The sequence below is a fragment of the Gadus macrocephalus genome, chromosome 23 (genome assembly GCF_031168955.1).
Source record: "Gadus macrocephalus chromosome 23, ASM3116895v1".
Classification (NCBI taxonomy): Eukaryota; Metazoa; Chordata; class Actinopteri; order Gadiformes; family Gadidae; genus Gadus; species Gadus macrocephalus.
Window position 1 is genome coordinate 3,239,789 of NC_082404.1, and position 27,645 is coordinate 3,267,433.

The 27,645-nt window shown below is 45.2% G+C and overlaps 1 protein-coding gene across 4 annotated transcripts in view; it reads left to right on the forward strand.

Moving 5' to 3' along the window:
- Positions 1 to 27,645, forward strand: part of LOC132452709 (rho GTPase-activating protein 29-like) — a 42,623-nt gene that overhangs the window by 12,744 nt on the left and 2,234 nt on the right. For 3 of the 4 annotated variants that reach the window (XM_060045451.1, XM_060045452.1, XM_060045455.1), the window contains 20 exons: positions 3,622 to 3,765; positions 7,464 to 7,560; positions 7,897 to 7,969; positions 8,935 to 8,995; positions 9,487 to 9,654; positions 10,971 to 11,035; positions 11,114 to 11,224; positions 11,620 to 11,700; positions 13,121 to 13,333; positions 13,440 to 13,577; positions 13,994 to 14,160; positions 15,624 to 15,796; positions 16,882 to 17,010; positions 22,751 to 22,849; positions 23,849 to 24,015; positions 25,313 to 25,501; positions 25,616 to 25,753; positions 25,951 to 26,204; positions 26,737 to 27,034; positions 27,445 to 27,562. In XM_060045451.1, coding sequence (XP_059901434.1) covers positions 3,622 to 3,765; positions 7,464 to 7,560; positions 7,897 to 7,969; positions 8,935 to 8,995; positions 9,487 to 9,654; positions 10,971 to 11,035; positions 11,114 to 11,224; positions 11,620 to 11,700; positions 13,121 to 13,333; positions 13,440 to 13,577; positions 13,994 to 14,160; positions 15,624 to 15,796; positions 16,882 to 17,010; positions 22,751 to 22,849; positions 23,849 to 24,015; positions 25,313 to 25,501; positions 25,616 to 25,753; positions 25,951 to 26,204; positions 26,737 to 27,034; positions 27,445 to 27,562 — 2,883 coding nt within the window. Of the gene's footprint in view, positions 1 to 3,621; positions 3,766 to 6,072; positions 6,393 to 7,463; positions 7,561 to 7,896; positions 7,970 to 8,934; positions 8,996 to 9,486; positions 9,655 to 10,970; positions 11,036 to 11,113; positions 11,225 to 11,619; positions 11,701 to 13,120; positions 13,334 to 13,439; positions 13,578 to 13,993; positions 14,161 to 15,623; positions 15,797 to 16,881; positions 17,011 to 22,750; positions 22,850 to 23,848; positions 24,016 to 25,312; positions 25,502 to 25,615; positions 25,754 to 25,950; positions 26,205 to 26,736; positions 27,035 to 27,444; positions 27,563 to 27,645 lie in introns of those variants that run through there. The other variant, XM_060045454.1, reaches the window with a different exon arrangement.

Consider the following 27,645-nt stretch of genomic DNA (forward strand, 5'->3'; position numbering starts at 1 on the left):
TTTTTGTGTGAGATATTTATATTTGTATATATTCGTATATTCTGTACACTTGGAAGTGAAGTAAGCAATCATTTGTTTTTATGTTCTTGGATCATGGTACTACCTTTGTAAATTGGGATTCGAACACATCACATGGTGTAAGGGAGATATTTTATTCAAAACCTTATTAGATATTGTACAATTGCATTTTTTACAAGGCTTCTCTGATCCGAAGCCATAGAAAGTTCCAAAAAATGCCCATAACGGCGGGACACTGTGTCCTGTGAACCCAGGGAGAATGCACACACTTTCTTCCACTGACTGAGCGACTGCCAGATGTCTTATAACTGGAAGCATATAATACAAATGGCATGTTCACTGCAGACACACACACAGGGCTGTACGCCCGGGGACACTGTTACCTCTGGGACAAGGTGCCCCAGCCAGGCCAGACACGTGACGAAGATGGATGAAGCTGATGCTAACACAAAAACACTAACACACACTAGGGCTGGGCGATTAATCAAATTTCGATCTCGATTTCGATTTTAGCGTCAAACGATCACAAAACTAATATAATCTGGTTTTCGATTTTTTTAAATGTTTAAATTTTTTTAAATGTTTTATAGCAAGTGCAGAAGGACAGCTGGATGCATATCTGTACATTATTTTAACACATTGGTAAGGGGGCCTTTGGCAGGCTAGGCAAAAGGCAGAGGGCCATGCTGTTATGTTGTTACTTTAGCGATGCCAATGTTTATTGATTCCTCTATGTTGCGTTAGTACACGTGATAATATCCATAACACTATGGCTGTCGCAAATTAAAATGGTTGCCAGCATTGGAGCTCAAGCTACATATTGAATAATAACAGTTAAGTTCCACAACAATAGTCAAAGTTTGAACTTCTCACCAAAGGCTTCGAAGAGTTGGACTTGGACAATATGAGAATAAAAAAGAAGTGTTCTGGGCTACGAGTACCAGGAAGGGGACGGTGGGCTATTTGTTTATTAAATTTGTTAACTTAAAGGATCCTCATCAGCTGATGCCAATCAGCTAATCTCCCTGTGGGTCCACAGCTGACAGACTCATACGTAAACACACTGCTATATTTATATTCAGGACTTTTAGCAGACGCTTTTGTCCAAAGCGACTTACGTCAACAAACACGTGTCACTGTCCCCCGGTCCTGACATCAGAGTGCCGTTCCCAAAGCACTCTGACGTCATTTAGAGGCACTTGAGCAACAGAAGAATGATGGCGTTGGTAGCATCGTGGAACGTTCACAAACCGATGGCAGTGACTGTTTTCTCCAAGTGACAGCCTTATAGAGATTTGATTACTCTGTTGACAGCTGTCTCAGCTGGAGGTCTTGCGTCCTTCAAGATGTGATCTTAGATACACACATTTCCACATTTGACAGATACAATTTTCAACTGCATCCGTGAACTGCATGAGTATTACTAACCGATAGGATTATTCGATATAAGTACTTGTAATTAAAGTGTACCTGTTTAGTGTAACTGTTTTCTCTCTGAATGTATTTTTTGACTGTGTACTGTGTTGTTGTATACATAAAATTGTATTAAAAAAAAATCTGTTTAATGGACTATCCCTTCCCCTTGCACACAAAGCTGAATTGACCAGCAACTAAAGTTGTTCCAAACTTTTATTTCACCAGAACCAATTTAAATACAAATTGCGATGATATGGTTATCGGCATAGCCCTTGATATTACCACATTTAAAAAATAGATATACGGTACATATTTGTTTTTGTGTTCACTTTTTCTTTAAACATATCAGAGCTTTTGTTTTCTTTTTAAATTCACAAATCTATAAGTGTAACATTGCATCACCTCATGTGTGGAGCCATTTGCGGGTTTGTTTTTGTGGTTGCGGTGTAATGGATCAGTTGTTGGGGGGTCACCTGGTCACCTGGCTGGGTTTCCTGGCAGTGACAAAGCTGGCCCATTGTCACCACGGCCGCAACGCTGGCCGCGACCACTGGTCCTTTTGGTCCTCTTTTTGAAAAAAGGAGTCAGGAACAAATAAAAGTCAAAACAGGAGACTGCTAAAGTCTCCATGATCCCCTTTCCATGCGAGGTGTAATCCAGGGATAGCCGTCAGCACAAATGTGCCTTTGAAATGTGTGTGTTTGTGTGTGTGTGTGTGTGTGTGTGTGTGTGTGTGTGTGTGTGTGTGTGTGTGTGTGTGTGTGTGTGTGTGTGTGTGTGTGTGTGTGTGTGTGTGTGTGTAATGACATGTTTGTGAGAGCTTTGGAGCTGTAACTCAAGGTCATCACCACCGAAAATGCAGCTTCAATTAAAATGATATCAAACCAGGATAAAAAAAATAAGCAATTTACTCCACGCACTTCTACAGAAGTATGTAGACCAGTTCAAATTTAAACTTTAGATTTGTCCACAACCACATTCTTAGATCAATGGTCTGGATTTCTTTCCTCATTAATCCAGGTGTGGCGATTGGATTTCCATGCCTTATAATCCATGTATTTCTTTGTACTATTGACGTTCAAGAGGAACTGTTGATCTCCCTGTGACTCGTCTCTAGCAGCCCGCCAACCTTCCACTACAAGGCGTTCACTGTACAGTGACGGCTTGTAGTGGAGAAAGGTGACGGCCTGCTACACACATGCATTACAGCTTAAAGCATGTGGAACCAACCATCCATGATACTGCCTGCCAATAAAACGTGTCAGGACACTGCTGTCGGCGTGTCGCTCACTCACAACGCCATCCTCAACCTCCCATTCATTCACCCGCCATGACCTCACTCTTTAACCGTGTCAACAAGCTAATCAGGCTGAGGGCCACCAGATATCTGCAGTGCATTACTGCAGGGTAAAGTCCAACAGTGCTTATAGTGAAACTGCGAACACACGCATACCTGAGGTGCTCCGTATACTCGTTGGATATAGCTGACTAGCTAACCACTAATTGTAGGAAGGACTACCCCAGGTCATTTTTGGTTCAGTATTTATTTGGCAGTTTAGACCCTATTTGAGGGCTTTGAGTAAGTATGTTGAAGGCTTCGTCATCTGCTGATCTAAAGGCCCGACTTGGGGACTACAGCACTGTTGGTTGGCCCAAGTATGATGTGGTCAAACATGGCGCCATGGAAACCCCTTATTTAAAGCACTTTTTAAGGCATTCATTGAATGTCTTTGCCTCCGTAATGCGAGGGCTTATTGTGATGGGAGGATATGTGATATGATCGCTTGGTATTAGGAGTACCAACCACTACTGTTAAAGCCCCAACATACCCCAACCTAAGCCCCAACAGTGTTATTGTTGGTTTGCCTCATTGCAATCACAGAAATGTGTTTGTCTTAGAATGTTTTAACTGAATGGCACACTTTCTTTAGGCTCATGGATGTATTTATTTGTTAATTAGGATTTGGGCTAGGAGCTAGTAATACGACTTTTAATGTAGTCCTGCATTTATCTAAGGAGACCAGTGAGGGAGGCTGACAACAGGATTGTAGTATCGTTGTGGTCTTATATCAGACACCAAGGGGACCGGTTGGGATATCTGTTATTGAGCCCATCCCTCTGTGGATCATGTCTCATCACAGTGTGGTAGTGTGGTCCACTCTGTAACACCACGTGCCCTCCCTCCAGAGCACCAGGACTGCCTCCACCAGGCGGTCCACGAGCGCCTGGGCCAGCTGCTCTGCGTCCTGAAGACCGTCATCGGCAAACACCAGAGCCTCAACTCCGTGGACATCCTCAGCGCGGCTGGCATCGTCATCTCCAGGGTCAAAGGTGAGCAGCCCCACTCTCTCAGACACTCACCTCCAGACGTCCAGACAGACTGACTGACTGATGCCAGGCAACTTGGAGCCATTTCTGTCCGTCTGTCTGTATTTCATTGAACTTAGGATCTACCATGCATGCCAATTCTTAACTTTGATAATAATGTTTCTCTCTGGGTATACCTTGTTTTTATCTAAATAATGAAGACCCTTTAAGTCTCTTTCACGCCATTGAATGATCCACAGCCCAAGATGTTGGCTATTCATGAGTACTGCCCGTGGATCTTCAATGTTATTGAAAATTGCTGGAGAGCTAAGCCAACCATTCTTATCTATTGGGGTGTAATACAGCGAGTGACCACCAGGGGGCTACTTCTTGACCACCATGCCATAGCTTTGTCCTGTATCTCCCATCCCGTCAACCAAAAAAGAATGAAGCAGAATTATACTCCAGAATCATATCTGGCCCCAGACCGACAGATATACTATAGCTAGTTGAATGTGTAACTTTTTTTCTGTGTTATGATATGGACTAAACCATGAGAAATGGGCTTTACGTTTGAAAGTCAACCATTGTAGTAAAACAGCGTGGTTGAATAGCAATGCGTAAATGATAAATAATGGGGATTTCTTATACCTTTCAAATCCTTTCAAAAAAACGTATATTGCTTTATTGTTACATAGGAAATGAAATAGAATCAGCTACAGAAGAGATTGTTTTCTTCAATGGCAACATACTGAAAAATGCATCAAACCTGTGATATTAATTTGTAATGCTTTTCTTAAGCAAAAGGCTTAAGCCCTCCCCAGTCTTTGCATGTTGATTCAAGACACCAACATTGACATTAGCTTTCATCCTCTGAATTGGAGACGTATGATTGAACAGCTCAACCTAAGGTTCATTGTTGAGCTCATGTTAGTGCGGCAGTGATGAATGTCCAACGCTGCTGCGCTACATTCATCACATATTATTCACACCTCTGTTATTAATCATACGGATGCCTCTGCTGACGCTCTGGTGAAACGTTATACTAGGCGTCTGCTGCTCTACGTTTCATAGACTTTGGTCATATTGGTTTTTTTCAGTCCAGTGCAATGTTGCAATGCACTCTCCCTCCTTTTGTTCTTCATAATGATGGCTAATGTTCTATTCTGACTAAAATACTGTATTTCACTCTTCAAAGCGACTTCAAATTAATTTATTTTAAGTGTACTTAATGCAAGAAATTTGTTATTGTCATTCATCATTTGAAGCACCTTGTACAATGGCATGTGTACATTGAAATGTACTCTCTCTCTCTCTCTCTCTCTCTCTCTCTCTCTCTCTCTCTCTCTCTCTCTCTCTCTCTCTCTCTCTCTCTCTCTCTCTCTCTCTCTCTCTCTCTCTCTCTCTCTCTCTCTCACTGTTACGACAGTGTTTAAAAATGACCGGAATATAACCCCTCCTTGTGCAAGAGGTGAGCATCAATACCTGGGAGATTAGTTTGTATTGTGTTTCCAGTCGCACATGAAGGAGGTAGATTGTGTATACAAACGGGAGTAGGCGTCAGGTTATCCAATGATGTCCCCTTTTAAGTACACTTTCTGGAAGTGGACAATTCCAGGGTGTTGACTGTAGAATGCAAAAGTGCAAATAATGGCACAACCAACTGGAACTATACTGTGAATGCTGAATTTGCTTAAACGATATTAAAATATTATTAATCCGCAGTAGATGAATTTAAATCACAATTGGTAACGGCATTGAATGTACAGGCACATCAGACATATAGTCATTTTTCTATTCTTGTTACCTTTTAGCATCGAATCCTAGTAGAGACTTTTTCAAAGCCTTGCCAAGCGAGGGCAAGTAGCAGTGCTGGCAGGCCAGTGGCCCTGGCCTCAGAGTTCACCCAGGAGCTTTGGCTAATCAAGTCCCCTTGCTAATGCATCACAGCATTCTAGTACCCTACACTATGAACACTTTTAATTTCGACATTACATTTCCCCCTCCAACTTCAGCTCCTCCAATCTGGGATGCGTTGCCGTGTGTGTGTGTGTGTGTGTGTGTGTGTGTGTGTGTGTGTGTGTGTGTGTGTGTGTGTGTGTTGTCAACCCCAACCCTCTCCCTCTCCCCCCATGCATCCCCCTCCACCTCCAACCTGCTCGTCCAACACACACACACAACACAATGCCATTTTTCCCGGGTGATGTAACTTCCACGTCGGGGAGCTGCTGGTGGAGGCCCGTGCGAGTGCTGGCATTGTGTTCCAGCAAGGCTCAGGATGTCCTGTTGAGGGGGGGGGGATGGTAGTTGTAGTGCTGGGGGGAGGGGGTCACAAGACCAACAGATCTGGACTCATTAGTTCTTGGTTTTTTAAGCAGCGCTGGTCAATCTAGGATGTTCTGAACATCTGGCGTTGGACCGCCATTATGCCAACGATCTACCTGGGCCTTTTTATTTAATTTAGTTTTATTTTACTTATGTACTTCGAACCCGAACTTTTGATTGCGGTTGTTTTATCATAGGTTTCCATTTTGGTGTGCTCAACACTACATTGGACTTTTCAGTTTTTGTTTGTTAGGTCCATGTCTATTATTGTATGCTACTCTGAAGTTCCCTTTTCATGAGGCCAGGGGATACGGTCTTGGTTTTGGGTAAGTTGTATATTATGTGTTTGTACATGTCACCGTCTTACCATTTGAAAAAATATTCTAAGTTAAAGATAGGTGAAGGTATTTTGGCCAATTCTGAGCTGCTCAAAATGTACTTCCTGTACTGGAATACTTCTGTTTTTCGACAACAAAACCAACCATTCATTTAAACAAAACCTTTGTGTTTGATTTTGTTTCACCAAAATGATGTATATCTCGAGTAACATGGAGGGCAGCCTCCATTTACATTGAGGCGTATTCCATTTATTTTCTGACAAAGCTCAGAAAAACAGATTTCTGAGGAATAATGGGATTACGGAAGCCCAGGAACTGACACTGACGTCACTTGGGTTTTTTTCTTGGCACTTGCTTTCCTGGCCACTAAGCAAGTTTATTTTCCCTCTTCCCTGGCCATGGCAGGAAGTTTATTTTGATGGCTGATTTCATTATATTTACGTTGTTGTTTTGGTTGGCTGTTTACCGTCTCATTCATCACCATGTTTAAACTCCGGGGAAACTCATGCAGTTTTCTTATTTATGGCCATTTGTTATTATTTTACGATTTATTTGAAGATGTTTATTCTGTATGTAAAGGGGCCTCAACACTTAGAGGATCCAATTGATTAAGCTTACCATGGTACACAGCACTTTGTTACCAAATGTCTCCTGTTTCTACATGATGGTTATGGGTCATTAGGATGTGGTGACGTCACGTCGCAATGAATGCCTCCATTTTGGAAGCATAGGGTTAGGGTTATTGTGGAGGTAGTAAGGATTTGTTGGTCAATGTTTATTAATTCATTGTGAAAAGATTTTTCATTGATGTGTTTAGTCAATGTCTCATAAGGAAAAAATGTCAGTTTGGCCTTCCAACATGTTCTGAAAACAGACAGTACCGAATGTTACCAAACAGTACCGAATGTTCTGAAGAGATTTTTTATTCCTCTGTGGTTAAAATATCTCTCTCTCTCTCTCTCTCTCTCTCTCTCTCTCTCTCTCTCTCTCTCTCTCTCTCTCTCTCTCTCTCTCTCTCTCTCTCTCTCTCTCTCTCTCTCTCTCTCTCTCTCGCTCTAGGTGTGAACTTCAAGGAGGTTAATAGCGACAACAAGAGGAAGCTGTTTGGCGAGATCTACACCGCTATCGACACATTGGCATTCACTTTTGGCAATGTGTGAGTACAGACAGTGATCCCAGCGACCACAATACACCCACCACCAGTCTTGACTTGTCCACACCATCGAAACCACCAGGGCGCTTGCACCTTGCTTTCCTCCTACACTAAATGTGTTGCCAAGTTTCATCCAATATAAATAAAGCACCAAATTCCTGGCCTGTATTAACGACTTGTTGCTCGGCCTAGTTCCCACTGCGTGCGAGTGTGCTTGTGCTGATGTTGCTTGTTACATACACATATCGGTCATTAAGTGCCTCTGATGAGTTTCCCCCTCACTGAGAACCTTCCTCCCCTCCTCCCCCCCTCCTCCTGGCCCCTGTCTTGTGTCTCCAGGGTGTCTGACTTCCTTATGGGAGATGTAGAGAGCGGCGCGGCGGTGGGGCTCGCCCTGACGAAGAGGAGCCGGGTGAGATATGCTGCTTGACAACAGTTAGCTTGCCCATGAGATCTAGCTCGTCTACACCTCCCACATAAAATTAATTGCAGAAAAATTCAGCTCCGAACCAAGATGGTGAAAAATTCTCATCTTATTTGTCATTTATGAGAATGAATGAATGAATACCTTATTCCGGACTCGGAATGAAGTAGTTCCATTTACAAGACAAGAATACAAATGACATGACAATACAAATACGAGGTCACACAGATTAAAATACATATAAGCATCGATTCCAATGTTTCCACAACCCAGAGGAGTACCTTGTATCACTCTGTTTAGTGTCAGTGAGTGCAATTATTAGTTAGTTAGTTTTTTGACTCTAGAAGTCGACACATAAATTTGTACATAAAATTCCTCAACACAGCATGAAAGGTGGTGAGAGAATTGATCAAATCTTTATTAGATGTATGATCACATGATTGCCTTTTTGTCCTATTTTGATTACGTCAACAACATACTAAAAGCTTCACATGCAAACGTATTTGTAGGTGTAATTGTTTGGTCTATCCGTTGTTGTTTTTTGCCACTTAAAGTTACTTAACATTATTCTGTTGACGGTTGCACTCGAAAGCATCGCAGGTCAAACAGTTAGTTTGCCCGTGAGGTCTAACTCGTCTACAACTCCTACATGTCAGGTTGAAGCTACAGCAGAAGCTCACACACAGCCACTGGTTTTCATTGTGACTGTGTTTACAGTTATGTACTGTGGACTATAAGTGTAACCAGAGGTTTTTATCTCTTCCCTCTACAAATAAGAACATAGACAGCAAAGAGTTCGTAGCTCATTATTATTTCCCATTGTGGTTAGGTTTCATGACCAATTGTAAAAGGGCAAAAGAGAAAGTCAGTATAGCGCTTATGTGTGAGCAAACCCTGGGATCGTCCCCCCTTGGTTGACATAGAGGGTTAACTGTTTCATTCCTGTTCTCTAGTCTTTCGAGAACCTCTCTGTGGAATCTGGAGGATCCGGTCCAGAGAAAGATGATCCAACGGGTAAGATCCGGCCTCCTTAAACACTAATTAGTACTGAACCATAGCAACACACACTGGTGGATTACACCTTCTGCTTATTTCCTGGTTACGCTGAATGACTAATACCCCATGAAATATTAAGAGCACTTAAGAGCAAGAAGATAAAAGCAGAAGTGGAAACGGGGAGGTGTGTGTCATGGAGGCTGACGTCGTTGGCTACTGTCCACTCTCACTCACAGATAATGCAGTCACTCAACCCTCTATCAGGCCTGCTTAGCGAAACTAGCATTAGCACACATCACACACTTAGTGTGGTCACCAATGTCAAAATGTTTGTTACGTGTGTTCTACTAAGGGTAGCTCCCAAGGTAGACCCAAACACCGGCACACGCCAAACGAGGAGGCCCTCCATGGGGCGACTAGGTCATGGGTGGTGGGTGTAAGTTGGTGCCGGTGCCGGGCTCATCTCTGTCCTCGCGCCCCCCTGGGGGTCTCCTCTCTGGCCCTCACAGGACCCTCCCCCCCGGCGCCCACGTCGCTGTCCCCGGCACAGCCCGGGGAGGTGGACGCCGCGCTGCAGCGCAGCGACTCGGGCGTGGAGTCGGCGCTGCTCTACGCTAAGGCCTGGTCCAAGTACACCAAGGAGCTGCTGGTCTGGGTGGAGAGGCGGCTCGCCATGGGTGAGTCCCCCGGTCCCGTCCCAGCTGGTACCCGGCCAGGTTTGGTTTAGGCCCAATCCCCTTACCTCTTCCCCTTAACCCTCCCCCTTGTTTTGAAGGGGTAAGGCGAAGGGGTAAGGGGTAGAAATGGGATCCCATTTCTACCCATTTCTACCCATTTCTACCCATCTTCCCATTTCTTCCACCTTCGAGGGATGATTTATTTGGAGCGCACGTGTAGCGCAACATATGATGCTCGAGTATGCAAGCAGAACATGGTTAAACAAGATGAGTATGTTGTAATTTCAAGCAGATGAATCAAAAAGGAATGTGACACACTTAACAGCGCGAGCAAATTTACGGTGTCATTCGCGTCATCCAGCATTAGTCCTTAAGATTTGCAGTAATAATCAGGGACTATGCTATGTACCGATTTTTATGACACGAGAAAAGATGCACGTCATTTTAATGCAGTCAGATAAAGATAAAAATGTGCCCTTTTGCTGGTTTGGATGGTATTTCTTGTTTTGAAGAAAAATTCAGGCCTGAACCAAGATGGGGAAAAAGTCTCATCTTATGAGTTGTATAATATTAAACAATTGACTTTATTAGATGTATGATCTCATGATTGCTTTTTGGTCACATTTGATAATGTCAACAACATACTATATGACTTGCATGCAAACTTATTTGCAGGTGTAATTGTTTGGTCTATTCGTAAAGTTTCTTAACATTATTCTGTTGAAGAACGCATTCGAAAGCGTGGCAGGTCCGAGCCCAGCTTTTGCTTCTAGGGGTTAAATAAGATCACTGCTGTCTAGCATGTTGTCTTGCTGTTGCACGATGCTGTGACTCCTTTTACTTCATTGCTTAATTCATGGTCTGAGTCACTCAACAAGTCAGCACAGGCCCGTGATCTACTCGTGTCTGCTGTCTGACAGCTGGAGAATGCAGCTGTCCTCAATGTGTCGTCAATCCAACACTTAACTGTTGTGAGAGTGTTGTTTTGCTTGCATCGTGGTACGCTTCAGGGTCTGGTAATGGGTAGACAAGGCTGGTTATGTTTGTCAACCCCTCATCGGCACCCTGATGATGGAGAGTGGTACGACTGTATATATATATATGAATGTCTTTACCCCCAACAATGACACTTTAATGGTCTATTCCCATCGTAATCATATGACAATTTCATTTGTCATATTATTGCTTTGTGCAATGGTCATTTTTTATCTAATGAACTACTTGCGTTACTGATTGTAAAACCCAGATTTGTTTGAGAGGAGTGTTTACAGGGCTACACATTCAGTTGATCCTCACATTCTATTCTCTGTTCACAGATATTGAGTGTGCCAAAAGTTACGCCAAAATGGCTGAATCGGCAAAGAACCTTGCGAGTCAACAGGTGATTGTTCAGCAAATTCAGTTCAGTTTATCGTCAAGTCAATCGACAGTGGTCTGACTTTAAGTTCTTCTTTTCAAGGAGTTCATGGCCTTCCGCGAGATCTACATGTCAGCATTCAGAAACGACATTGAGTACAGCCAGCTCCTGCTTCACACCGCGGCCGTACTCCAAAGCAACAAGTTTGTCCTGGTGGGTCCTTCCTTCACGTCACATCTCCAGCTCGCTTCACCCCTTCTGTGTCTTGAACACTCAACCACTATCCAATCAAACACTTACCGTGTGTGTGTCTGTGTGTGTGTGTGTGTGTGTGTGTGTGTGTGTCTGTGTGTGTGTGTGTGTGTGTGTGTGTGTGTGTGTGTGTGTGTGTGTGTGTGTGTGTGTCTGTGTGTGTGTGTGTGTGTGTGTGTGTGTGTGTGTGTGTGTGTGTGTGTGACTGTGTGTGTGTGTGTGTGTGTGTGTGTGTGTGTGTGTGTGTGTGTGTGTGTGTGTGTGTGTGTGACTGTGTGTGTGTGTGTGTGTGTGTGTGTGTGTGTGTGTGTGTGTGTGTGTGTGTGTGTGTGTGTGTGTGTGTGTGTCCATTGTAGCCTCTGCAGACCCGAAAGTCTGAGCTGGACAAACTGCGGAAAGAGGTGAAGGAGCAGTGGCAGAGGGAGCAGAAGAGAATGGTAGGTTGAACGTCACATTTGGAAAGATCAATCTCTACCCATTTGAAGTTCATCGTTAATAAGCATAGCCACCCCCTCAGAACCCTCTTACTTATTGTATGTCGTACGTCCTGGCACTTAATGTACTTACTTATTGTATGTCGTACGTCCTGGCACTTAATGTACTCACTTATTGTATGTCGTACGTCCTGGCACTTTATGTACACACTTATTGTATGTCGTACTTTTTAGTTATAGAAGTTAGTTGTGTAGCGTCTTATCTTAGCTATCTTTGTTGTATACAGGGAATGGGTTAACCTAGTGATGGTTAGTGCTGGGCACTTGGTTCTATGAACCTCCTTATTGTACCGTCAGCGATATATTGTTGTGTCTCTTTCTTCTGACAAATGTACTTATTGTTAGTCGCTTTGGATAAAAGAATCTGCTTAATGCCCTGAATGTAAATGTAATCAAGAGAAACTAAGCAAACCTGCAGAGGCCATGTGTAAAAATTCAATGACGCTCCACTGCCCAGTACTTCAGTTGCCCTTCAGCAGAACTACAGGATATATAATTATAAATGAGCATTGAGGTGGATTTAAGGGACTTTTGTTCCCCGACGTTTGAGGCTGTTGGATTCATAAAGAGCGTTCTCCAGGCCTTAGCGTCGTAATTTGACTTGGCCATCCCAAAATTCTTTGCCGCTTTTATGTTTTCTGCTCATTCATTTGTAGATGAGCTGGGTTGCTTGGCTGTAATCGGACTGTGACCGATTCAAATGATGCCAAGCTCCAGGCTTCACATTTGCGTCTGAGACATTGTGGTATGAATGGTTCATGGTGGACCAGGGTCTTCAGTATGCCAGGTTCTGTTGACACAACAAACCCCAATGGTCTGTCCCTGGTCAGAAGGAATGTTCTACTGAATTCATTTGAACTGATATCGTAGCTGGAGGAGTGCCTGCTTTTGAATCGTTTGTTGTCACACACAAGGCTACTGCATGTCAGCTTATTCTCTGTTCCAGGGATAGATAGTTAATACTTCATAATGCTTTATTAAAGGGATGTTTTTCTCTTTTTTTCTTTACGGAGGAATCGATGGGTATAAACAACCATAGACTGTGCATGAGGAAGCATACAGATAAATGTATGAACATTCTATGTATGAAATAAATGTAAATACAGGCATACACATCAATGTATACAGATTGTATTTGTGCAAAGTCATACATGCATAAGTAGTAAGGATAAGTAAGGAGTAAGTAAGTGTGGAACAAAGAGAATTAAGGTGTCTGTGTGTGTGTGTGTCTGTGTGTGTGTGTGTGTGTGTGTGTGTGTGTGTCTGTTTGTGTGTGTGTGTGTCTGTTTGTGTGTGTGTGTGTGTGTTTGTGTGTGTGTGCGTGTGTGTGTGTGTGTTTGTGTGTGTGTGCGTGTGTGTGCAGCACGATGCGGACAGCGCCCTGAGGAAGGCGCGCCTCCTGCGGGGCCAGCGGCAGGAGGAGCACCAGAAGGCCCGTGCCGCCACGGGCCGCGCCGAGGAGGAGCTGCAGCAGCAGCAGCTGCCCCTGCAGCAGGGCGGGGCCGGGGGCCCCGTGGGGCCCGTGGGGGCCAAGCTGGACAAGAAGAGGAGGCTGGAGGAGGAGGCGCTGCAGAGGGTAACAGGCCAGAGACACTACATTATCTGATAACGTCCAACATGTGGCTGTGGGGATATGTGTCCGTCTGGGGGTGTCACTGAGTTCTCTCCCCTGTGTGTGTCAGGCGGAGGAGGCCCGGGAACACTGTAGGGCGTGTCAGATGGACGTTGGCGTGAAGAGGGCCGACATGGCCGCCACCAAGAGCCTGATCCTCAGCCAGCTGCGGGAGATGGTCTTCCAGTGTGACCTCACCCTCAAGGCCGTGAGTCCAGTCCCTGTTCTCCGAGGACCTCTTCAACCCCGGGGGGCACCACTGTGACCCCTGGACGACTCTTACACCACTCAACAGAATATATTCGGGGCTCAAAGAGCTAAAGAGCTGTTCTAGGACCTGATTGGCTCCTACCTGCAGGGAGAGGAGCCAATTTTGTGGTCTGCCCAGCAGAACACCTGTATTTCAGTGCCCCTTCAGAGCACCCATTAGGGCAGATGTTGCCATCCTTCCCCGTGTAATGCCAGCAAATATTGGGCAACGCTGGAGCTCAGTTGCCACGGCTGTCAATCAATTAATTGAGAGAAACAAGTTCAACACCGTCAGTTTGCCAACCCTAATGTCTATGTGGACGTGTGAATGGATAAGCAGTGGGCTGATGATGTTGTGTGTCTCTGGTCGCCCAGGTGACGGTGAACTGGTTCCAGCTGCAGCAAGCCCAGGTGGTGTCGTTGCCGGTCAACCACCAGAGCCTGTGTGAGCGGGCCAAGCTGTACGAGCCGGGCCAACGCTACGTCCAGTACGTCAGCAGCCTGCCCGCCGGCCCCGACGCCTCCTCGGAGCCCAAGGCAGGGTGAGCTATACACACAGGCACACACACACACACAAGCACGCACACACACATACGTACGCACGCACGCATGCACCCATACACACACACACAAAACCACACGCAGGCACTCAAACGTACACCCACACACACAACAACACAAATGCACTGACACGCACACACAACCACACACATGCACACACACATACACAGGCACTCACGCGCACACACACAAAGGGCACTCGCACACGCAACCACACACATGCACTCACGCGCTAACACACACAGACAACCCCACGTAGGCTCTAACACACACTGGCCCCTTGGTGCTTGCAGAGTAAGGCAGAAGGGCCCCTGCCACACCGGGGGCCCTTGGTGAGGTCAGATGGGGGTGGGAGGACGGAGGGGAACAGCGTTGTTGTGGAGAGGGTCTCCCCCAGTGAGCACGGGCTGGGGGTCTTCCTGAGGAAGCGGTGGTCAGTGGAGGAGACCACCGGGAGGGGCGTGTTGCTCCACCGGCGTGTGTGGCACGTACCAGGTTCAACAACGCGCGCACGGATATACCATCACATCATCGCTTCACTCAAAAGCTTTTTATTTAGGGTTTACTTATGAGTCATTTATTATAATTACCTTCTCCATTTAAATAGCTAGCTAATTATCTAGTCATGCATAAGTTGTCTAAATATCTTCTCTATTTAAATAGCTAGCTATTTATCTAGTCATTTTGTTTATAGTTTATTGTTGCAATTCTAAGAGGGCATCTAATTTTGTGACCCAGTAAAGTGTGAATCCTGTTGTAGCCTAGAGAATGTTTTCCTTTGTCATTTTTATTGTTCAGTTTTGTTTGCGGTCCCCAAGGCATCACAAACACACGCACTGCACATGCACACAAACGCACATGCACACACACGGGCACACAAAGCAGGTGGCCATAAGAGAAAGCTTTGTTCTCAGAACGTTTACCTCTCGGCCGACCCTAATCGCTTCTGATCAAAAGAATGGAGCATGAGAGTCAGGAAATGAACACACACTGGTCTTTGAATGGTTTATTATAGACAACTGGGTCAGATATATTGTGAGAAGGACTCTCATCCTTTCCCCATGTTACAAAGCATTGAAGGGGTTATGAAACACCTTTATAAACACCTTTTGACACTCAACTGATTCTATTTTCTACTTTGATCTTACTTTGGTGTATGGTAATATCATTCTTCATTTTATTGAAAATGATTCCTTATAATTATTATCATGTACACAGTTCTAATTTAGTTTGTGATTTGAGCTCACAATTCCGGAACATTGCCTTCCTGAAAGCCATTAAACCACTGGTTACATCTACTCTTATGTAAGGCTGCTCAAATAAACAACAATGTATGCCTTTAACCAATCCGATAACAAAATCCACTTTTTTACCGCTCATTCGCTGCTCATGACTACCAGCGAGTCTCTTCTCATGGCCTTACGTTGTCGGATGTCCTCCTCAGGTCTGTGTTCTCCAAGCGACCGTTGACCGGAAGCCATTCTTCTCAATGCAACCTCTCCCCTGCGGGGCCCGGGCCCGCCGACTGCCTCAGCGCCGACGAGGTGGACAGCCCCGTCAACGCACGGCCCGCCAAGATCTCGGAGCGCCGCTCCAACAGCAGCACAGACATCCAAGGTGGGCACCCTCAGGCCTTTCTGACCTGAGGATGAGACCTCCTCACAATGGATGAACCAGGGTACTTTCAACAGTAGCCTCAGCTCACCTCAGAAGCTCTCTTTATTAGCTGTCTTTTTTTATTTCTAAATCGTTACAAATAAAATGAGGACAAAAGACTAACTATTTGTAACCTTAATTGGTGTCAATGTGAGGGCAAGTACCCTGGAATGTGAAACAAGAACAAATGTGTTTGACACCATCGATATTGACCCTGATTGACACTGGGACTCTCAGCGGCTTTAAGGGGCAAGCTCTTTTGTTTGGTGATAGCGTGTCGTTGGCAAGAGCCATTGTTTTTGTTTAACCCTTAGGTCTTCATTGATCAGTATTTGAAAAGCATGACACATGGTTAAGGGTTTAGAATATAAGTGGTAACCTTCTGTGGTGAAGGGAAGGAAGCTGCCTGAATATTAGCATGAAATAAACAATTGATCATTGTTAGCCAAGACTTTTATGGGGGTTTGAAGTGGGTTTCAACAGAGCATTTAAGACTAATCACAGGACAATGGTAATGTTTGAGACGGGGGGGAGGGGGGAGGGGAGGGGAGAGAGGAGAGGGGAGAGAGGAGAGGGGAGAGAGAGAGAGAGAGAGAGAGAGAGAGAGAGAGAGAGAGAGAGAGAGAGAGAGAGAGAGAGAGAGAGAGAGAGAGAGAGAGAGAGAGAGAGAGAGAGAGAGAGAGAGAGAGAGAGAGAGATCCAGCTTAATCCAAATGCCCAAACTTGACATTGCCGAACATCGACTCTGACTTGCAACCTCTAGTTTTGTCTTTTGCATTGAATAAATAGTACAGAATATACATTTGCTTACTTATTTCTCCAGACATACAGATATTTGGGCAATCATCTCTCAGACTGTTATCAAATCATAATACTGACATTTTTCTGGGGTTGTGGGAACTCAGAAAGGGCAGTTGCTGTTATTTGTGACAACTTGTAACAGTGTTGTTACAAGCGAATGAATCAGCGAAACTTAATCGAATGATTAATCCACAAAGAAGAATGCCGGTTTCTTTCCTAAGCCTTGTGTGGTTCTGTTTGGGCAGCTCTGAGGATCCAGGGCCCGTTCAGACCCTGGGCCTCGGCCAGTCAGGGTGGAGGGATGTGCAGCGACTCGGAGAGCGCTGGAGGGAGCAGCGAGTCCCGCTCCATGGACTCTCCCACCGCCAGCCCCGGTAAGGCCCCAATACTGACCAGTACCTCATTATAAACCACTAAGGCCCCAATACTGACCAGTACCTCAATGTAAACCACTAAGGCCCCAATACTGACCAGTACCTCAATGTAAACCACTAAGGCCCCAATACTGACCAGTACCTCAATGTAAACCACTAAGGCCCCAATACTGACCAGTACCTCAATGTAAACCACTAAGGCCCCAATACTGACCAGTACCTCAATGTAAACCACTAAGGCCCCAATACTGACCAGTACCTCAATGTAAACCACTAAGGCCCCAATACTGACTAGTACCTCATAATAAACCACTAAGGCCCCAATACTGACCAGTACCTCAATGTAAACCACTAAGGCCCCAATACTGACCAGTACCTCAATGTAAACCACTAAGTGTCAGACACTGACCAGTACCTCAATGTAAACCACTAAGAGTCAAATACTGACCAGTACTTCATTATAAACCACTAAGGGTCAAATACTGACCAGTACCTCAATGTAAAACACTAAGGCCCCTATACTGACCAGTACCTCAATATAAACCACTAAGGCCCCAATAATGACCAGTACCTCATTATAAACCACTGTCCGTCCACACCAGAAGCGAATTGAGCGACCAAATCGCCGGAAGTCATTCACTTTCTATGGGCAAGAGCGACCAAAGCGACCAACGCTACCAGCGGCCAAAGTTGAGCGACCAGAGCGTCAAAAAGAAGTTGAAAACTTTTTAACTTTATGCAAATGACTATTATTCGCTTCAGCGGCCAAACATTGACAGCCAATCGGAATGTAGACGCTCTTCGCTTGCGTGGATCCCAGGGAACATCGGCAGGCACTTTGGTTCCTACCTACCTTTACTCACTCACTGAACAAAATGTCGGCTGAAGTATTAATCGCGGCTGTAACTGGGCACCCGGTGTTGTACGAACCCACCCCTTTTCAGTTCAGAGATCGAAACGCCGTAATGGTTTGGATATCAAGTGATGATAAGCAGGAGTATTTATAGGCTACATCTAGAACGTTCGTATTTAAGCGGGAATCATTTTAATTTGCTCTCCATGCCACCAATCTAAAACCAACCAATCGCGTGTAGCATGCTTTAAACAAAACCAAAAAAGTTTTTGAAATCGTCACATAAACAAACTAATCGACAAGACGAGGGATAAATGACAAGGGATATATCTAGTCTAGATAGATAGAAAGCCTAGTCAAGTCTTTATTAATACCAAACGACACAAATCGTCGGGAATCCATTTAGGTGGTTCGGCCCACACAGGACAGTAGCCTACAAGACCACACAGAACAAGTCTGACTGTACATACACACAATACATCACATTAAAACTAGACACGCATTGATAGATAGATAGACAGAAAAGCCTAGATAGATCGATATGTTCCATTATTTGCCTTGCGGAGCCAACCAGTCCTGTGCGCGTATGCAAATTAGCCATGTGCGCGAATGTCTATTTGTTTTGAATGCGACGAATGAGTGCAGATCATGATTTGCAGATCCAGATCAGTGAAACATATTTTAACTACTACAGCACGCAGGGTTTTTTGTTCTCGGTTGTAATTAGCCTACATTGTAGGATTTTTTTTGTATTGGGGGGAATCACTGTCCTACTTGTTGTCGAAGCACTTTATCGAACAAGCAAAACCGTCACGGCAATATGGCCAAGGTGTATGGAAGAGTTCACTATTTGATATGGCTGTCTGTAGGGCCTACTAAACGCATTCGGCTCCTTTAAATGCGTCTGCATAATTGAATTGTACGTCATGAGCGACTTGAGCGACCAAAGCGAACAGAAAAATTCGCAGCGAAACTTTGTGAGCGACCAAAGCGTCTTTGACGCTTTGGTCGCTCCTGGTGTGGACGTACAGTAGACTCAAATACTGACCAGTACCTCAATATAAACTACTAAGAGTCAAATACTGATCAGTACTTCATTATAAACCACTAAGGGTCAAATACTGACCAGTACCTCAATATAAACCACTAAGAGTAAAATACTGACCAGTACTTCATTATAAATCACTAAGTGTCAAATACTGACCAGTACTTCATTATAAACCACTAGTGTCAAATACTGACCAGTACTTCGTTATAAACCACTAGTGTCAAATACTGACCAGTACTTCAATATAAACCACTAGTGTCAAATACTGAACAGTACTTCAATATAAACCACTAGGGTCAAATACTGACCAGTACTTCATTATAAACCACTAAGGGTAAAATACTGACCAGTACATCATTATAAACCACTAAGGCCCCAATACTGCAGTACTTCATTATAAACCACTAAGTGTCAAATACTGACCAGTACTTCATTATAAACCACTAAGTGTCAAATACTGACCAGTACTTCATTATAAACCACCAAGTGTCAGTTACTGACCAGTACTTCATTATAAACCACTAAGTGTCAAATACTGACCATTACTTCATTATAAACAACTAAGTGTCAGTTACTGACCAATGCTTCATTAGAAAAAAGTATCAAACATGTTCCTTTCCAGTCAGAGTACATCAGATGATGCTTTGGGTTTATGGCAGCAAGGATGCACAAAGTCCCCTTCCTTGTATCTGAAAATATATTATAGGCCTATATATAAAATAAAAATAATTCAGTTTCTGATTTGACTTTCACAAAGCATGTCCTATAATGTGGTAACCGATACCAGCATGGAAAAGTGAGACTACGCAAAACCATGAACCACAGCTTCCAAACTGCCTGATTGAGTTTCAGTGTTAGTCAGTTTGCATTCTGTTCTAGAGAAAAAGGGACTTGTGTTGTAGCTGATATCTAGATACAGGATGCCAGGTCTGAGGGTCTTTGTGCAGTTATCTTCATCTTATCTCTCCTTCATGCTGGGCGGCTGTTTGTTTTTATGGCTTTGCTGTGAAAGAGTGTTTACTAGAGATACAAGAAGGGCAGTAGACTTTACTATGGGGTAGGGATGGGCATAATTAATCGATGCTCGATAATTGATCGTTAAGAAATGCGTCGATCAATTTATATTGTTATCGATTAAAAGGACGTTGTGTTGCATACTGTGAGTCTTGAAGCATTTAATTTAATATAACCCTGCCGACTGGTGGAAAGTGAATGGAAGAAGGTTCCCCAGGCTGTCAAAGTTAGCGCGACAATACCTCTGCATCCCCGCAACTTCGGTCCCGTCAGAGCGGGTGTTTTCTGCTGCTGGACTGACAGTTACAAGGCTGCGTTCGCGTCTGACCCCCGAGCATGTTAACATGCTTATATTCCTAAACAAAAATATGTAGGCTGGAGTTACTGTATGCTATGGACGACAGTCACCACCGTATGTGAGTCGCTCTTTTCTTTCTTAATGTGTTGACTCTCGCTCCGCTTGGTGCCTCTTGGAGTCGTTACATTTTGGCAAAACTGTGATATTTTAGCAACAAGTCCAGCCTTATATATGTTCAATAAGGTATTGCTTTTAGATAGACTAGTTCATGCAATTGTTTGTAAATGGGTGGCTCATCTTTTTGTTGCGAGCCTTTTCCGCGCGCCGACTGCAGGCATTATATGTCGGCCTTTCCCCCCCCTTTTTTTTCATAACAGTTATACAGTTTAATGCCCACTTTTAGCCTACTGCCTTTGTTTGATTATTGTTGTCCGATAAGTTCGCTACTTATTGTAATTGGAATAGGCTACAGATTTAGTCTTGTTGAATCGTTTCCAAACCTTTAAGAGCGCCTGTAGGTGCATTGTTCGGACTTTACGAGCGCCGCATAGGCCTATAACCTATAATGCCTGTATTTATTATTTTAAAACTGTTAAACAGTTGTAGGTCTTCAAGTTAACTGTATTGTATTAATTTTGGCCCATACATTATTGTTGGAATAAAGATTTCATTGATAAAAACATTAGAAAAAAAACATAGAAAAAAGTTAATAACTCTAGCGATGCTCGATCAAGAAAATTTCTTCAAATGCCCATCCCTACTATGGGGTAAAAGCTTGATGGTGCTCGCCCAGTAAAGCAGCAAGGGTGTTTTCTGGAAACCTGTGAACATTTCGTGTAGCTAAACACTTTGTTGAGGGTTCTGTTTGTGATTTGATATATCTAGCTGTGTTATAAAAACAAGGCCACCTTGGTGATGACACACACATACACGCATCCGCATAAACTAACGCTTTTTAGCCGCAATGTGTGCAGGGTGGTATTTGTGTGTTTGTGTGTGTCCCAGTTGCTATGGTACCAAAGTGTCCCAATGCAATGTTATCCTAGCCATCGTGTTCCAACAGATGCGGGTTAGATACGGCAGCGCACGCTTTCAAACTTGGCAGTCAACAGTGGTCACAAAAATGTTGGGAGTGTCTGTGTGCATCACTCTCGCTGGTGGTTGTACATCGATGTTGTTAAGATCGGCCTCCCTGGTGGTTCACTGGGTAGAGCGCGTACCATTAAGTCCCAGGCCTTACCGCAGCGACCCAGGTTAGATTCCTGCCCGCAATCCCACGCCTAATTGTCTTACTCACGCTACAGTAAAAAAGATGAAACCTTAAAAAAAAACAACTTTAAAAAACAATGTTGTTAAGACATGTTTATCATGACAAGGATTTTAAAGGCGCCGAACAGAAACAATTCTTTTTCAAGATTCCCCCGCCGTAACTTGAGATCCAAGTTTCGACTTGGATCTCAAAAACAAGGCGCAATCTAATCAAAAGCACTTCTGTGGTTGTTTCTGATGTGACCTCGCCAGTCTGTTTAGGGAAACCGATAGTATAAAGCATGTCTGTTTGTTGTTTTAGTAAGTATAAGGTTATTATTGCTGCATGTGTCTTCTGCAATCACATGCGCTGCATGTGATCACAGTTGAATCACAATGGATCATTTGCTAATCTTCATGAATCTAAATGTCTCCCATTCCTGCCCTCCTCTGTTATGCTAATTCCCCTGCACTATGGCTGCATTCCTTGCGGCTAATGTTAGTTGTCACCTTATTGTACATGTTTTATTGCAATGCTACAGCTGTCCGCTCTGCACCAATTGCAATCCCTGCCATACTGAAAAGGGGGTTCCCCTCTTTTGAGGGCTTTTGTCATGGTCCCTTTCTCACTCCTACCTTTGAGTTCTCCTTTTTCTCCGTCACTCAGTAAGGGTTATAGGGCTGGGGGTACCCACCGAACCGTCTCTTTGAAGAAGACGTTTGAGAGCTCCGAGACCGAAATTGTCAAAGTACATCAATATGAAAAAAACGTACTCCAATAAACTCAAAGTGGGGGTGAAATCGGTTAACAAGACCTGTTTGATCACTCCACTTTTTGGAGTTGTTTTCCGTGTTGGTGGCTTATGTATAGATGTTTCAAAATGGCGGATACGAAGGCCAAGTTAGCCTGCCCCCCCCACCCCTCCCCCTACTGTTCCATTTCAGACCTCCACAAACTGAACTTGACCTCCATGACCTTGCAAGTCATCCCTGATTGGTGGAATGGCATTATTGGCAATGGAAAGATGAGTGATGAAACAATCACTCATCTGAGTGATGAAACAATCCCCCCCCCCCCCCCCCCCCCTCAATATTACCAACTTGAAGTTGACCACACCCCCACAGCACCTAAAGCCAATCCCATAAAGTGGGGTCCTGTCATATGGAGAGTGACGGGCCGATGCAGGGACAGCATAGCAACAAGCGACACTAGGCCTCTACACGCTGCTGCTGTGTAGCCTGGCCATGAGGATTAACTGGTGCATGTGGTCCTGTTCAGGGGACTTCAAGAGGAGGCTCCCACGGACCCCCTCCACGGGCACCATGTCCTCCGCAGACGACCTGGACGAGAGGGAGCCCCTGTCCCCCTATGAGAGCGGTAGGTGCTGCGGACGCCATTGATTTAGACCCATGTCATATACCTGGACCAGAGGGGGCCCCTGTCCCCGCCCCTGAGAGCGGTTGCTAGACATGTGCTGCCAGGCTCACTACATTGGTTTAGACCCATGTTATTTGCCTTGTTTGATTACTATTCTTTTTCTTCTCGAATGAAGGTGGAAATCCCACCAGTAAGGATAAATGCAGTTTGAAATCTGGAAACATGCTGCTATGATATTTTGCTCCTCTGCAGTGTAGACACCATTGGAGGAAGCATCACTGTTTACATTGTAGTATTTGGTCTTACACCGTTTACGCTTTCAATGAAACTGCGTTTGATTGTCCTTCATATTTATTGATGCCAAAAGCAGCCCTATCTTATTTAAATGTATTGTCTGATGTGTCAGGGCAGACGACGACAGCAGGAGCGTTGAGCCACTGAATGTCTTAAGAACAGGAGCTCCTGTTGAATAGAAACATTGAGTCATACTGGGCCATTGCCGTCTGTAATTCCACAGACGGTTAAGTGTGGCTCATGAGTAGTTGTCTGCAAAGGCTGTTAGAGTAATCAGTCTTTTGTTCTCTAATCCCCGGGGGAGGTACAACCGGTATATCAGCTTTAATCGTTTTTGGCTCTCAGAGACATGTAGTTCATAGTGCAGCTACAGAAGGTGGTTCAATAAAAAGGTATTCTACTGGCAACATAACATACTTTTTTCCTTGGTTGTCAGACTGAAAAGGACCACGGGTGCAAAAGTGAAAGGGCAAAGGTTGCATCAGGGATCTTTAAGATCTCACAAATTCTGACAAATGTACTTATTGTAATTAGCTTTGGATAAAAGCATCTGCTAAATGCCTTAAATGTAAATGAAAGATGCTTCTGGCCCCAGTTAGCCACGCTGCGGTGGACCGCTGGGAGGCGTTTACAGCTAGCTAACTCATCTCCCCCCCTCCCGCCCTTCTCGTGTCCCGGGGGCCCCACCGCGCGCTGCTCCTCCAGGTCTGAACATGGACATGGGGACGGAGATGGCCAGCTCCCCGGGGCCCTTCCGCAACACCCAGATGTCCAAGGCGGCCCAGACACACAAGCTCCGGAAGCTGCGCGCCCCGTCCAAGTGCCGCGAGTGTGACAGCCTGGTGGTGTTCCACGGAGCCGAGTGCGAGGAGGTGAGCCATCCAGACAATTTCATGTTGTCCATGAAAACTCTCACACTTTTATTCAACCGTTTTCAGCAGGGCTAACATAATTGACGTTTTCTAATCATCGATTAGCCTTTCAACACTATTAGCTCAACAATGTACCATTAGAACATTCGAGGGATGGTTGCTGGAAATGGGCCTCTGTACACCTATGTAGATATTCCAGTAAAAATCTGCCGTTTCCAGCTAGAATAGTCATTTACCACCTTAACATTGTCTAGACTGTATTTCTGATTGATTTAATGTTATCATCATTCAAAAAATAACGACATTTCTAAGTTACCCTGAACTTTTGAACAGTAGTGTAAATCCAGCGTTAACTAAGGGATCAGAGGGGGAACAGCAGCTGGGCGACTCAACAGTCCGGCGTCATCTAAAAACGAAATAGCCTCATACGGGGAGGGCGTACTCTACCAGAAGAGATATCCTCACAGCACATAGCACTCACGAATAGCTGACAGACTTCTGTGCCATTCTAACAAGCTACACGCAAATAGTAGGCTGAGAGTCTGACCTACAGCAGCAGTGTTTTGGCTCTCTGGAATGTCTCTGCTTATTCAGTTGGATTCAGCAAAACTTTATCAAAAAGATTCACCAGCACCCACTCCAACCCGGCGATATAGAACGTGAGCGGTGATGTTTAGATTGCCCCCCCCCCCCCCCCCCGGGGGAACCCTTCCACCAATAGACTGCAGTCTGGGCAACACGCAGTGGAAAATAAGGATCTCTGTTTGTCTTCTGAGGTCTGTCCCTGCTTCCCAAAGCCCTGCGGTTCTCACCCGCTACTCTGCCCCTAGCAAGATCCAGTTTCGCTCACTTCCTTTGGAAAGTTTGAGATCAGATGCATTGAGCGTTACCGTAAGACGAAGGAACTTTCAGAAAAGGACTTGCAGTTGACTCAAAATTTGATTCATGAGATTCATTCTCGTAAATTATTTGTGCCTCTCCACCAAACAACAGTCTCAGCCTGAATAATCTCTAGACTAGCACTCAAAGTAGTTCGTCAATCTGTTTATTTATCTTATAATTAAATATTTCAGCACTAATAAAGGCGAAACTTCAAAACATTTCTATATTGTTTTAATGGTAGAATGAAACAATAACATATTTACCACTTGTTTAATTGACAGGCTCAGCCAAACATGCAAAAGCCGGACCAAGCGTTATTTTCTACATTAATTGTTATAACATTTATAAAGAAATCAGATTTTATACTCTGACGTTAAAACGGTGGGTGACTGATCAAGTTTGTGTGCCGCCCCAGTGCTCCTTGGCCTGCCATAAGAAGTGTCTGGAGACTTTGGCCATCCAGTGTGGCCACAAGAAGCTCCAGGGGAGACTGCACCTGTTCGGCATCGACTTCACTCAGGCCTCCAAGGACAGCCCGGACGGAGTGCCCTTCATCATCAGGAAGTGCACCTCGGAGATCGAGGCCAGGGCGCTCAACCTAAAGGTAGGGAGGGATCCGTTCACTGGTGGATCATTCAAATGAATGGGGTTGAAGCCGATTGGTATCGCTGTAGTTCTACTCCTGCTCACTGCTCTTGTCGTCATGGTTACCCTGAAGGGGATCTACCGGGTGAACGGCGCCAAGTCCCGCGTGGAGAAGCTGTGCCAGGCGTTTGAGAACGGCAAGGAGCTGGTGGAGCTGTCGGACCTCTACCCCCACGACATCAGCAACGTGCTGAAGCTCTACCTGAGACAGGTGGGCAACTGCTGTGTACTACGACTACGACTACTACTACTGTGTTACTAATGCTGCCGGGATCAGGCGGTGTTCCTTTATCTGGCTAAGTAATGACATTAACGAAGCTAGTGAAACGAGCCCGGCGTGTGGCGGGAGAAAACGTCTGAGCTCCCGTGATAACATGTTGTCCGTGTTCTTCCCCCCCTCCCCCCCAGCTCCCAGAGCCCCTCATCATGTTCCGCTACTACAACGACTTCATCGGCCTGGCCAAGGAGAGCCAGGCGGTCATCATAGAGGAGCTGGAGGCCTCGCGGCACAGCCCCGCCCCGGAGACCCCCTCGTGTCTGCCCCCGCCCCCGCAGGTCAGCGTGGAGCTCAACCGGGTCCTCTTCAAGATCAAGGACCTCCTCCGGCAGCTCCCCTCCACCTACTACAAGACCCTGCAGTTCATCATCCAGCACCTGCACAGGTACAGGGCCGTGAAACACACACTCTGATTGATTAATTACTCATTCATAGGCCGCTCTGCTCCCAGACAACAATGTCTGGGAGCAGAGCGGCATAGTGGCATTGCCTGTTGGACATCTCTTTCTGGGGGATGAGTAGAGGATTTGAACCAGCGCCGACTTCATCTAACATCTTCGGTCGAGGCCCGTGTTTTCACCGGCTCTTATCTGCTGTTACAAAGCATCACGTTTAGAGGTTTCTGCTGACGCTTTCAGTAAAAGCAACTTACAACCATTCATTCACACATCACACACCGACGGCGGTGTCAACCACGCAGGGCGACAGCCAGCTCGTCAAAAGCAGTCAGGGTGAGGCGTCTTGCTCAGGGACACCTCGACACTCCCGATAGGAGAGGCTGGGGATGGAACTAGCAACCTTCCGGTTACCAGTCAACCTGCTTTTCCTCCTGAGCTACTGCCACCCCAAAACATCTGTAGCATGAGACGTACCAACGACTGGACTCCCTTCTAACCCATGGCTCTCCGCCCCCCCAGGGTGTCGGAGCGCGCCGAGGAGAACAAGATGACGGCCAGCAACCTAGGCATCATCTTCGGCCCCACGCTGGTCAAACCCCGGCAGGCGGACGCCGAGGTGTCCCTCTCCTCGCTGGTGGACTACCCCTACCAGGCCCTCATCGTGGAGCTGCTGGTCCGCCACTACCAGATGATCTTCGACACGCCCCTCAGCCCCCTGCCGGGCGGAGGTGGAGGGGAAGGTGGAGGCGCGGCCCAGCCCCGCCTCAAGCCTCAGCAGCTGAGCAGGCACTCCAAGTCCCTGGGGGACATCAAGGAGGTTTGTTTTTAGGATGGTTTTGCATTGTTGCTTCAGTCCCAGAGCTGCATACGCTAAAGACACATCTTTACAATGAATATAGATAATACTGAACATTAATACACATATATTATGAACAATGATACATTTTAATTGTTCATCGGAAATGCTAGCTACAAACATTAATTTTGCAGTTTCAGTTGTAAACTTGCTTGGAAGGAAATTTGTTTTTTTGCAGAGCTAGATTAGTGCTCCATAAAATAGGATTTATCATGGAATTATAGTATGATCAATCAGAGTTGTTGTTATTACTTTTTAATATTCCATAATGCATAATAACGGCAGCTAAATAGAAGGTAATGGTTTAATAAAGAATGTCCACCAAAGCTCATTGTGTATATGTTGTTCTCTACATTGTCTCCCCATTACAGCAGAGCTCCAAGGTGTACAAGAGGCATTCCTCCATCATCCCCTCCTCCCATCTATTGGCTGAGGTCAAGGAGACCATGCCAGGGCTTGACAGGACAGACAGGACAGACTTTGAACCTGGTCAGTACTGGACATACTAGATTCTCTGCGTGTGCGTGTGTGTGTGTGTGTGTGTGTGTGTGTGTGTGTGTGTGTGTGTGTGT